This window comes from Mytilus trossulus, chromosome 5, assembly GCF_036588685.1.
Source record: "Mytilus trossulus isolate FHL-02 chromosome 5, PNRI_Mtr1.1.1.hap1, whole genome shotgun sequence".
NCBI lineage: Eukaryota > Metazoa > Mollusca > Bivalvia > Mytilida > Mytilidae > Mytilus > Mytilus trossulus.
In genome coordinates this window covers 58,496,786-58,509,472 of record NC_086377.1, presented here as the reverse complement: position 1 = coordinate 58,509,472, position 12,687 = coordinate 58,496,786, and the positions used below count along the sequence as shown (strand labels likewise).

The following is a 12,687-nucleotide window of genomic DNA, read 5'->3' as shown; positions in this document are numbered from 1 at the left end:
TTGAAAGTTCGGAATCAAAACAGAAATAAATACTTAAAAAAATGACGGACTCGGAGTCTGAAGGATCATCAGAAAGTGTTGATATTCGTTTCTATCGTGGGGGAGACGATGCTCTTGATATAGTTTTAGACATTTTAAATGAAGATGAAAACGATGACGACGAAAAGTTTGAAGGGGTTTTGCCGGACTACAGAAGGGAACCTCCCTGAACTTTCAAAATGTCGAGTTTGACATTCAAAAATTGGATTATACTGGCATTTCTGGGTCACGTTGAGTGCTTGATGGAAGTAATACAGCCCTGGACTATTTTCAGTTATTTTCACTGATGAACTGTTTAATAAAATTTGTGAATGGACACAGAAAAACGCAACCACCTAAATTGAAAGTGACCCCGAGAATAACAAAGGAAAATGCACGAACATTATAATACTGACAATACTTTAAATAAAGGCGTATTTTGGTTTAAAGTTGGCTACCGTTATGAGTGTAACCTGCCCTAGATTAGAAAGATACCTTTGTCAAAAGCCAGACAAGTGGATTTTTGAAACTCCCTGATTTTCTAAAGCATTTCAGTATAGAAGATTTGCACAAAAAAGTCGATATTTACATTTTTATGACGATGATTTGGCCGTTAGATCTGGCCGGTTTTATAAAATAAGACCGTATCTTGATTATTTGCAAGATAAATTTGAGGGGAGTATTACTTATCTCAAAATGTATCAATTGACGAGTGTAAAGGAAGATCAGGTAGACAAATTACCTCAGATTATGAAATGATATTAAACAAATGATTTTAATACTTGATTGTGAATTGTAATCATATATTGTATTCAATTCAATTCAATTCAATGTTTTATTAAAGTCTCATCTCTCAACAAGTACACTCAATCTTTATACATTGTAAAATAACACTAAATAAAATGAGAGCCATTCTATACAGAATTACAAGAGACTATTAAAATGCAAAGATATAATATATAATATGAAATACAATACTATGTACAATATATAAAATTTCTACGGCCAAAATATTTGAAATCCAAAGCTTAAACAAAAGATTAAGAGCTATAATCCAAAGGTTCAAAAAGTATAGCCAAATCTGTAAAAGGAATCAGAGCTTTGCATGGGGGGGGGGGGGGGGGGGGGGAAGGGGGATATACATTCCTTAATTTATAATAATTTCTAATATTTTGTAACAGCAAATTTTAATAAAACAAAAAATCAGTATGTTCATGCCAGTACCGAAGTTAAAATTATCTTTTCGCAAATTTTGTACGAGCGCCATCTCACATATGATTTCGGATATATAGGTTTTTTATGTCGCAACTACAATCCCGTTTGCTTTTTCACTCATGTGACCTACCGAATTAGACATTTTTCCGGGTTTGTGAAAACATGAGGAACATGACGGGTGCCACACTTCCAGAGCACCTGAGATCAACCCAGTGTTGGGTGGGGTTCGTATTGCTTAGTTGCTGTGTCTTGTTTACTATTATCAATCTGTTGGTCTTTTTTTCAGCCATGGCGTTGGCTGTTTATTTTCGATCTATGAGTTTGAATATCCTTCTTCTACATATAATCGTGAAAATTGTTATGCGATGATGACTGATGTACCCATATTTTGACTATTTTATTAATTGTGACTGTTTATTTAACGCATCATGTAAATATAATGGAATTTGATGAGACTGTTAATAAAGAGAGAGGGTTAGCGCTATAGAACCAGGTTTAATCCACCATTTTCTACATTTGAAAATGCCTGTACCAAGTCAGGAATATGACAGTTCTTGTCTATTCGTTTTTGATGCGTTTTGTTATTTGATTCTGCCATGTGATTATGGACTTTCCGTATTGATTTTCCTCTGAGTTCAGTATTTTTGTGATTTTACTTTTTGGTACATAGACATGTACAGATCATAATATAATAATTTAAAGGAGAAGGTTCAGTAAGACCCCTTTTTGGCCCCAAAATATAGAAGTTTTACAAAATTGTTTAAATGTAACATTTTAGTTATATTTTGGAAAGTATACAATGTAATGCCTCTGCTACTTAAATATGGGCTGATTTTGGCATAACAATGCACATATATCGGGTACTTGCATCATTAAGTCCTGCTTAATTGCTGAAATCTTCACAATTTTAGCATTTTAGTTAAATTTTAGACGGTTTTCGTCTTAAACGGAAGTGGCCGCATTCGTGTTCATTCTTGATATTTAATGTAAGTTGTGTTTAATGATAATACATAACATATATAAAGGTCGAGGATGAACACGGATGCGGCCACTTTTATTTTTGACAAAAACCATCTGAAAAGTAACAGTGTTTTGCATATTTGAAAGATTTCTCATATTTAAGCTAGAATCGGAGCGTTTTTAATGAGTGAATCAGTTAAAATCTTTCACAAAAAATAATTGAATCAATTAGAATAGACATTTAAAGTGTTTAAAAAGTGTCCACAATCATTTGACAAATAAACTTGAAATTTGAGGCCAAAATCGGCCCTTACCGGACCTATTCCTTTGATGCACTTCTCCATCATTGCATATAAATGATGAATTCTGTTTTCCAATTTGCCATGTATGTCCTTGTAGATTCCTCCGTTATTCGAAGCACCCATTTAGAGCTGAAGGTTATTTTTAAGAAATATTGTTCAAACGCACGTTGTCCAAATATGACATCATCTGGAATGGTCCATTTAATAAACTTAAACATGAAACCATCTGAAATAGATCATTTAACAACCTAATAAACCACCAAAACATGATACCATCTCAAATGGTCCATATAACAAAATAATAAACCGACCATCCATGACACCAGCTGAGATTGTCAACTTAACTAACTTATAATCTACCCAAATATGACACCATCTGAAATGGTTCTTTTAAAAAGGTAATCAACCACCCAAACATGACACCATCTGTTATGGTTCTTTTAACAACCTAATGAACCAACCAAACAAGCACCTTTCGAAATGGCCCATATATCAAAATAATCAACCGACCAACCATGACACCATCTTAATTTGGTGTTTTAATAAGCGAATAAATCACCCAAGCATGACACCATCTGAAATGATTCTTTTTACAAATTAAATATCAGCCGAATATGACACCACCTAAAATGATCCTTTGTAACAAACCATTTAATCGACAAAACATAAGACCATTTGAAATGGCCTTTAAACAAAATGATGAATAAAGCAAAGCCAGCTGAAACTTTTCGAAATGATCCTTTAAACAAACTATTAAATTAACCTAATATATGTAACACCAATCTATATGTTTTAGGTGCTGTATTTCGATTTGTCATGCTGAAATATTTTTTTGAGTTACTGATATACGGTTTGGATTTTGCTCATTGTTGGAGGCCTCATTCTTGTCATGATAACTATTAGTTAATCTAACCATATGACAGTTGCAGATCAAGGATTCGTGTGTAGGCAGGCAAAACGTGATCGCTCAGACTGGTACAAATAGGGGAATGAATTTTTTTTTGATAATTGTTTGCTACTATAAATTTCATTTTTGAGCAAAAATAGTCAAAAACCACTCTTATCTGTCACTGTATATAAAAGAAATATGACTGAAGTTTGATTGACAGCAGATTCTCAATTATGAATTGACTACAGCTGTAAACATCTATGTCAATTGGTATCTGGTGTTTACTCATTTATTGACCTTTATTTGCGAACGTCTCTTTTGGAGAGTTATATCATTGGCAATCATACCACATCTTCTTATTTTCTATATCTATAGTTGTAAACACCTATGTCATTTGATATATGGTTGTAAATTGTCTCTTTGTCAATCATAAAACATATTCGTATTCTGATTTGAAAAAAAAATGCACTTAAATTTGTGATTGATTAGCTGCAACACAGTAAAATTGGCTGACTACTGGATGGTCGGTCGAGGCTGAGCAAAGTTATTTTCAAATATATTAACACACACATGCTTCATTGTATTTTCTTTTTATTATTTCAACATCCAGGTATATACATATGTTCAAACCATAAAAAAACAATACAGTGTTTGCCTAGGTAACCATTATATTAGTTTGTAGTTCCTACTCTTTTATCTAAATATTTTTTCTAACAATGGTTCTTATATATGCAGCTTTCTGACTAATTTATTTTATTCAATGTTTTACATGAAAATCATGAGATTGACTGCTTATATGTTTTACTATGTTTTACTTTTTCTTTTATAAATTCCCCTGTTTACAAAACAATATGCTTTACAATATGTAAAGGAATGATGAATATATCAAACGAAACAATACACAATAGTAAAAATCATTTCATATTTTCATTGAAAATTATAAAGTAGATGTATCCCCAAAATATAACATTTTTTAATCTATTTGTCAAAATATTTGCAAATCGATTGTGGCATAACTGAGGTTAAGAGTGGGAATCCTATATTTTTTTTTCTTAAAAAATTCAAATATTAAGGCTTTTTCTTTCGGCTCTTTATTTATATGTTCAATATTTCTATTGTATATGCTTCAACATCACATAATTCCCTATTCCTTATTTCATTTAACCTATTTTCTTTTTTCCTGTATTTCAATTGTCATTTTTTGCACTTTTTTACCATTATTCCCCATTCTGTAAATCCAGTCTGGACCCTCATATCTATACACGGATTTCAACTTTATGCTCCGGGGTCTGAATAATTTGCATGACAACTCTTTTACTTTTTTATATTAATACAATTACCCTCATGTGTAAGCCAAAGAAAAATAAAAAAATGAAATGCATTTTTATAAAAAATGTTCTACATATGCAGCGAAAATTATCCTTGTGTAGAGGCTAAAATATTTCATGTTTAATGATTATAATCCAATTGAGATTAGGTTTTACTAAATATTTGACGGACGGGACTTATACATTAAAAAAATATTTGTGTTATTGAAAATAAGATGTTGATGAATATATCAATTTGAAGTTATATGGAGTTCTGAATATTATTAAAAATCTTTGATGTTGAAAATCAATTTCGTACAGGAGGATTCTCATTTTTCATATATATCCGTCTGATACATTGATTTAAGAAATGGGACTGCTCTCTATTAGACAAAACTAGCTTTTTATAGTAACTGTTACAACTTTCGATAAGGGTTGAGGCTATCGTTTTAATGAATTAAGTGATTATATGTAATTAAGATAAAATGTGCTCTGATTCATGTGAATCTATGATATATTCTGCCAATCAGCTCCTCTTTTTTTGATTATGTTGTTACATATTGATTAAATTGCTATCTTTTAAAATGTTAACAAAATCCTTGCTATTTTTTTCAAAGTTGATGATAAAGATATCAATTTTCAAACGGATAAAAAATATAGATAAATGCATTCCCGCTAATTTTGTGATTCCTTATATCTATGAAAATAACAGAACTTAAAACGCTGGAAAAAGCTACGAACATCATGGACTTGTGTGTGATACACACATAATGCAGTGTACCGGAATTCATTACAAATACGTGGGTTAAAACAGGAGCACATCAAATTTCGTAGAATTTTTAAATATCAATATTATTAGTTAAGATACATACTACTCAAATTCTAAGTTTCCATATTCTAAGATACAAATTATCTTACAATTGATTTTTATCACCTTAGTTTCAATAATGACACCGGTACTTCTGTATTACAGAACAGTCTGTAAACTAACTTAAACGAGTTGTATGAAAACAATTTACAGTAAAAACACGACTTAATATTGAAAACAAGCTTAAAACATAATCATAAAATGGCAATATAACACAGAGTCCTACCACACGCTCCATTTAGTTAATATTACAAGGGATGAAAAGCAGTAGCTAGTAAACAGACACATGCGTAATAGTAATAATCATAGGATAAAAAGCAGTAAATATTAAAACACACACCAACATATACAGTAGTTAAACAAGACCACCATCACTAATATTCTCTGACAGCAACCTTACTATATCAGTATGTCCTTCCTAAATGTTCAGTGAACTACAACAATCTACATATACCTTTGCGACATATAAATTCAAAATTTAACACCGCAATTTAAAAGAAAATAAATTTTAGATTTTTACAACTTTAAAGGTATATATAAATTGAGTTTAATCTTAAAAGCGTATTGGTTATATTAAGCTTGAAGTAAATACGGTGTAAATAAGATATTTTCAAATGGATTATACTAATGATAAATTTTGAAATTTTAAATATATATTAGCTTTTATATGGATATAATTTTCGAATAAATGCATCATTTCATGCAGTGTCAATATAAGAATTCCTCACTGATAACAACTTAACTATTTCAGCATGTCCATTTTGACTTGCAATGTAAAGAGGACTACAACCATCATTTTGACATAGATCGATGTTAGGATTCTTCTCTAACAACAACTTTACTACATCAGTTTTTCCGTTATAACTTGTAATGTACAGAGGACTACAACCATCCTTTTGACATAGATCAATGTTAGGATTCTTTTCTAACAACAACTTTACTGTATCAGTGTGTCCTTGTTGACTTGCAATGTACAGAGGACTACATCCATCCTTTTGACATAGATCAATGTTAGGATTCTTCTCTAACAACAACTTTACTGTATCAGTGTGTCCTTGTTGACTTGCAATGTACAGAGGACTACATCCATCCTTTTGACAAAGATCAATGTTAGGATTCTTCTCTAACAACAACTTTACTGTATCAGTGTGTCCTTGTTGACTTGCAATGTACAGAGGACTACATCCATCCTTTTGACATAGATCAATGTTAGGATTCTTCTCTAACAACAACTTTACTACATCAGTATTTCCGTTATAACTTGTAATGTACAGAGGACTACAACCATCCTTTTGACATAGATCAATGTTAGGATTCCTCTCTAACAACAACTTTACTACATCAGTATTTCCGTTTTGACTTGCAATGAACAGAGGACTACATCCATTATTGTTACATAGATCAATGTTAGGATTCTTCTCTAACAACAACCTTACTATATCTGCATGTCCGTTAAAACTTGCCATGTACAGAGGACTACATTCATCTTTGTTACACAGATCAATGTTAGGATTCTTCTCTAACAACAACTTTACTATTTCAGTGTGTCCTTGTCCACTTGCAATGTAAAGAGGACTACAACCATCATTTTGACATAGATCAATGTTAGGATTCTTCTCTAACAACAACTTTACTATTTCAGTATTTCCGTTTTGACTTGCAATGAACAGAGGACTACATCCATTATTGTTACATAGATCAATGTTAGGATTCTTCTCTAACAACAACCTTACTATATCTGCATGTCCGTTAAAACTTGCCATGTACAGAGGACTACCTCCATCTTTGTTACATAGATCAATGTTAGGATTCTTCTCTAACAACAACTTCACTATTTCAGTATTTCCGTTCTGACTTGCAATGTACAGAGGACTACAAGCATCCTTTTGACATAGATCAATGTTAGGATTCTTTTCTAACAACAACTTTACTATTTCAGTGTGTCCTTGTCCACTTGCAATGTAAAGAGGACTACATCCATCATTTTGACATAGATCAATGTTAGGATTCTTCTCTAACAACAACTTCACTATTTTAGTATTTCCGTTCTGACTTGCAATGTACAGAGGACTACAACCATCCTTTTGACATAGATCAATGTTAGGATTCTTCTCTAACAACAACTTTACTATTTCAGTATGTCCTTGTTGACTTGCAATGAACAGAGGACTACATCCATCATTTTGACATAGATCGATGTTAGGATTCTTCTCTAACAACAACTTTACTATTTCAGTATGTCCTTGTTGACTTGCAATGTACAGAGGACTACCTCCATCTTTGTTACATAGATCGATGTTAGGATTCTTCTCTAACAACAACCTTACTATATCTGCATGTCCGTTAAAACTTGCCATGTATAGAGGACTACCTCCATCTTTGTTACATAGATCGATGTTAGGATTCTTCTCTAACAACAACTTCACTATTGCAGTATTTCCGTTCTGACTTGCAATGTACAGAGGACTACAACCATCCTTTTGACATAGATCAATGTTAGGATTCTTCTCTAACAACAACTTTACTATTTCAGTATGTCCTTGAAGACTTGCAATGAACAGAGGACTATATCCATCATTTTGACATAGATCGATGTTAGGATTCTTCTCTAACAACAACTTTACTATTTCAGTATGTCCTTGTTGACTTGCCATGAACAGTCCAGTAACCCTATCATCTCTACATTGATCCACATCTACATCAGTATGTAATATCCACTGTACCAAATCAGTATAACCATCGAAACAAGTAAGTATCAGCGGAGTAGAACCTGATCCATGGTGCTCTTTCGATAATTCTGTGTCACATGTATTTGCTAATGTGACTTGAAGTGATTTGTTCAGATTTTGTAAGTGGTTTAACAGCTGTTGTCTAAATTCTAAAACTGTCAAATTAGTGTTCGTAAATGTAACTCTCACTTTTCCTGTTGACCAGTCCTTTATAAACCTTTCTAAATACAATTCAAAATTCTCGTCTGGTATTTGAATAATGAAGTCTATGTTACTTTTTCCTTCATCTGTTGAATTCCTCCATATGAAGCGTTCATGAACAAAATCACTATCAGCATGGTCTATTAAACATTCAATCATTTTCTGACCAAAGTAATGAGCAAGGAAGTCAAACAATTTATCATGTAAAGTTTTGTAAATACCATTCTGTGTATGTACAAATGTACCCTCTAGAGTGAGAAGGGCCTCTTTAAGTTCTTTCTTGGAAGTACTTCTGTTCAGGCTACATGCATTACACGTGTCTTCTATTACATGTCGTTGGTCGTCTGTCACTTTACCTTGGAACCATTTCTCTTTCAGTTGATTATTAAACAGAACCAATAAAGCAAGGCTGCAGATTTTAAAGGAACCGTCAACACAATACATACTTAAACTGTCTAGTTCTTGTCGATAGAACATTAAGGGATTTTTGAAAAAATCATTAACATCCTCAGGTTTCTCTTTTTGATACAACGAGCATAAAAGTGGAAAGAATTCACTATTTTGTGATAACTCAGCAATTTTGCCCAATCTTGAACCGATATAAATGGTTGCCATAACATTTTTTTCTTTATCTGTAAGGCATAACTCATCTGATATTAAATTAACTTCACATGATTTAAAAGGTAATAATCTATTAAACTTTAAATCTTTATATACTTGTAACCTACAAGATACAATAATCTTGCAACATTTGTCTGCAATGATTGTGTTAATCACAGGTAACAATTGTTCCCAGCTTTCAATCTGCTGTTGGTTGGCAGTAAAGTTTCCACAAATATCATCTACAATGAAGACAGTCTGTTTACCTGGTCGATAATAATTTCTTATATCATCTGGTTTTAACACGGGTATTATTTTGTTTCCTTCCCTTTGTAAAACTAGTGCTGTATGTCTTGCAATACATGATTTTCCTACTCCTGATGGGGCAGTTAAAGTCAAACAACTGTTGTTCTTTAAACATTCAATGACATAATCACTGGCTCGTGTAGGCACAAACATCTCATCCATTTTTTCCCAGTCGTTTATTTGTATACTTATTTGGTCTGAAAACAATAAAAACATATATAACGCTCAAACGAATTTGATTGATTGATTTGCCTTTTACACCGCTTTCAACACTGCTGACAATTTCGTGGAAGTCAGTGTTTTATTGATTGAGGACACCGTATATCCCGAAACATTGGACTATCTGTAGGAAAAACTGATACATTTTTATTACAATTTAGATTGAAGGCGAGCAAAACAGACACATGTAGAGACAAAGTAGCAGTTGTAGTATTTACAGTGATCTTTTTTATGAATTATATGTTTATCAATTATGGACTTTTGACGAGGTCAATAGGTTATATATGGACATGTTCAGATTATATTGATCGAGGACGAAGTCCGAGTATCAATATAATCTAACATGTCAATATGTCATGTATTGACTGAGTGAAAGTCTTTAATTTATATATTACATGTGTGAATAGTGTATTGGGACAATGGCGTTCAATGTTCTTTTTGTATATTTTTAAATTGTATTTTGCAAAAATTATAATGAATATATCAATGAATATATCAATATTTTTTTAAACTTCAAAGCTTATTTCATTAGCTTGTTTGTATTCTTGGCGTCTGCATTTAAGAGAAAAACCTTGTCCAGTGAAAAACTTGCATATTTTCTTTTTTCAGCTGATACGCTATCTCTGTGGTTGTTATGTTGACGTCATGAATCTAAATTTAGCAAGATTTTTTTGTATTGACCACCAATATATATCTAAATAGAAACATAGTGTCAATATACGTAAACATAGAAACAAGGGTATGGAGACCTTAAATAACCCTTGAAACACGTAATCGTAACATCCAATGTAAAATGCTACACCATATGCAATATTATCTTTTATGCATAGAAAGAAGAGAATGTAGTCTATGGTAAACTAAGATGTCAAATCTTTAAACCTTCAATGGCCTACTATCATCGTATCCGTTTAAAACATTATTCAAGGCTAAAATACAACATGCACTGTTATATAATCTTGTTCATTGGTGGATTTTTGTTTCATTAGTCATCACAATACTTTTGCTAATTTTATTAAACTATTGGTTGAAACTACAGGTAATCTCATTTGTATGACAATCGCATTAAATTCCATTATATTGACAACAATGTGTGAACAAAACAGACACAATAGGTAAAACTGCAAAAAAAAAAAAGAACGATTATTGTCAGATAGACAATAAAACCTTATACTTATTCTATTCGTATAGTACTTGGAACATTATGCGTTACTGCTTGACGTGAACTTGACTGATCGGTGAATGATCGGTGACGGATGTTTGACTGATCGATGGGTGATCGGTGATCGATGACCCATATAATCCGTCAGATACGTTAAACAAGCTATGTGAGATGTAACGTGACAACGGTCAGCGATCGATCATTAAATTAATGTATTGCACGGATCGGATTGATACGTATACATTTAAAATTATTATGTAAACCAAACTCCACTGTGTTTACATTCAATAAACGTGCGGATCTCTACGAAGACACCTTTATTCCTTAATTTATAATAAAATTGTGCAGAATAATGATATGTTTATGTACCACTTAAGAGCGATCAAATGTTATCATTTTAAATAGGCACTGACTATGGTTGCATGGCAATTTAACAATATTTTTGTATTATTATTGTTACATTGCAGATTAATTGCCGGAATGCAAGGTTTGGTAAGGAACCGATTAATTACGAATGTAACAATAATTATTGAGTCAACGGTTACATTGCGTTATTGTTACATTTATTCATTTCAATGAACACTGAGACGCTAAGTTTCAAGATAAAACTTTACAATATTGCATACAATTGTTTTTTTTATATTGGCAAACAGTTTCTATAAAACCAATACATTGTTTTTAGGAGCATGTTTTAGTCCCACAAATCTTGATGAAACCAAGCAGATTTGTATATATTAAAATCCTTGTTTCGATGTAAATATTTTCGTCCTTGGGAGCATGAGAAGTTGTAATATATGGTGTAATTACCGTCGATTACTGATTTTATGTTCACCTCGGATTTTCATATCAAACTAGCATAACTTAAAAAACCAATAAAACTTAAAAATTTAATTCAATTGTGAAGGCAATTGATATTAATATTTGCCGACATGTTGAAAATGGTGGAATCAGTGTTTCCATTTCCAGAGTCCAAATATTTTAAGATAGTAATTTCAATTTTATTGCCGAAAAAAATAAAACCAAAAAATTAAAGATGTTTGTTGTTTTTCATAAAATTAAAAGATTTTCAGAAAAAATACACTATAAGCATAATAAGGTTGATTGCGTTGTTAAAAAAATACCAACATTATTCTTCTTTTTATAAAAAAGGGTACTATTATATATTTTAATTAGTCATTTTAAAGGCCTCAAGAGATATATTTTTTAAGAATTCTGATAGAACCAGAATGGTAATTCTTGAAATTGTAAGTGTTTTTGAAAAGAATGCAGTTATTGCTTTATTTCAATACACATAATATTACGCCATAAGAATTCAAAACTTTTTTACATCAGGATTGCTTGTTTTCATCAAATATGTTAAATTTTGGTAAAACATACTTAATTTGTTTACGTGTTGCCCAAAATGCAAATATTTCTTCTCATGTTGGAAATAATGCAAGGCCAATTGCAATAAGTCCTTATAAAAAGTAAAATCACAAAAATATTAATCTCCGCGGAAAATGCAAAAGGAAAAGTACCTAATCAAATGGCAAATTCAAAACAGAAATTACCAAAATAAAATCAAATGGCCAATTCAAATGATAGAACACATCAAACGAGTGGACAACAACTGTCATATTCCTGACTTGGTAAAGGCATTTTCAAATGTAGAAAATGGTGGATTTTATTTTGTTTTTGTGGAAAAAGAATGCAGTTATTGCTTTATTTCAATACAAATAATAATTCGCCATGAGATTTCATATCTTTTTGAACATCAGGACAAGTTGTTTTTCATAAAAATATGCGGAATTATAAAGGGAGGATTCTAAGTTTGTGAACGTGTTGCCTAAACTTCAAATATTTCTTGATGAGTCTTATGTAGACGAAACGCGCGTCTGGCGTACTAAAATATAATCCTGGTACCTTTGTACCTAA

General features: G+C 31.7%; 1 protein-coding gene across 1 annotated transcript; it reads right to left on the bottom strand.

Annotated features, from left to right (window-relative positions):
- Positions 1 to 6,257: 6,257 nt before the first annotated feature.
- LOC134718122 (ankyrin-1-like) lies at positions 6,258 to 9,557 on the bottom strand. The gene has a single exon (XM_063580614.1). It carries the CDS (start codon positions 9,555 to 9,557, stop codon positions 6,258 to 6,260), a length of 3,300 nt encoding a protein of 1,099 aa, XP_063436684.1.
- Positions 9,558 to 12,687: the final 3,130 nt, after the last annotated feature.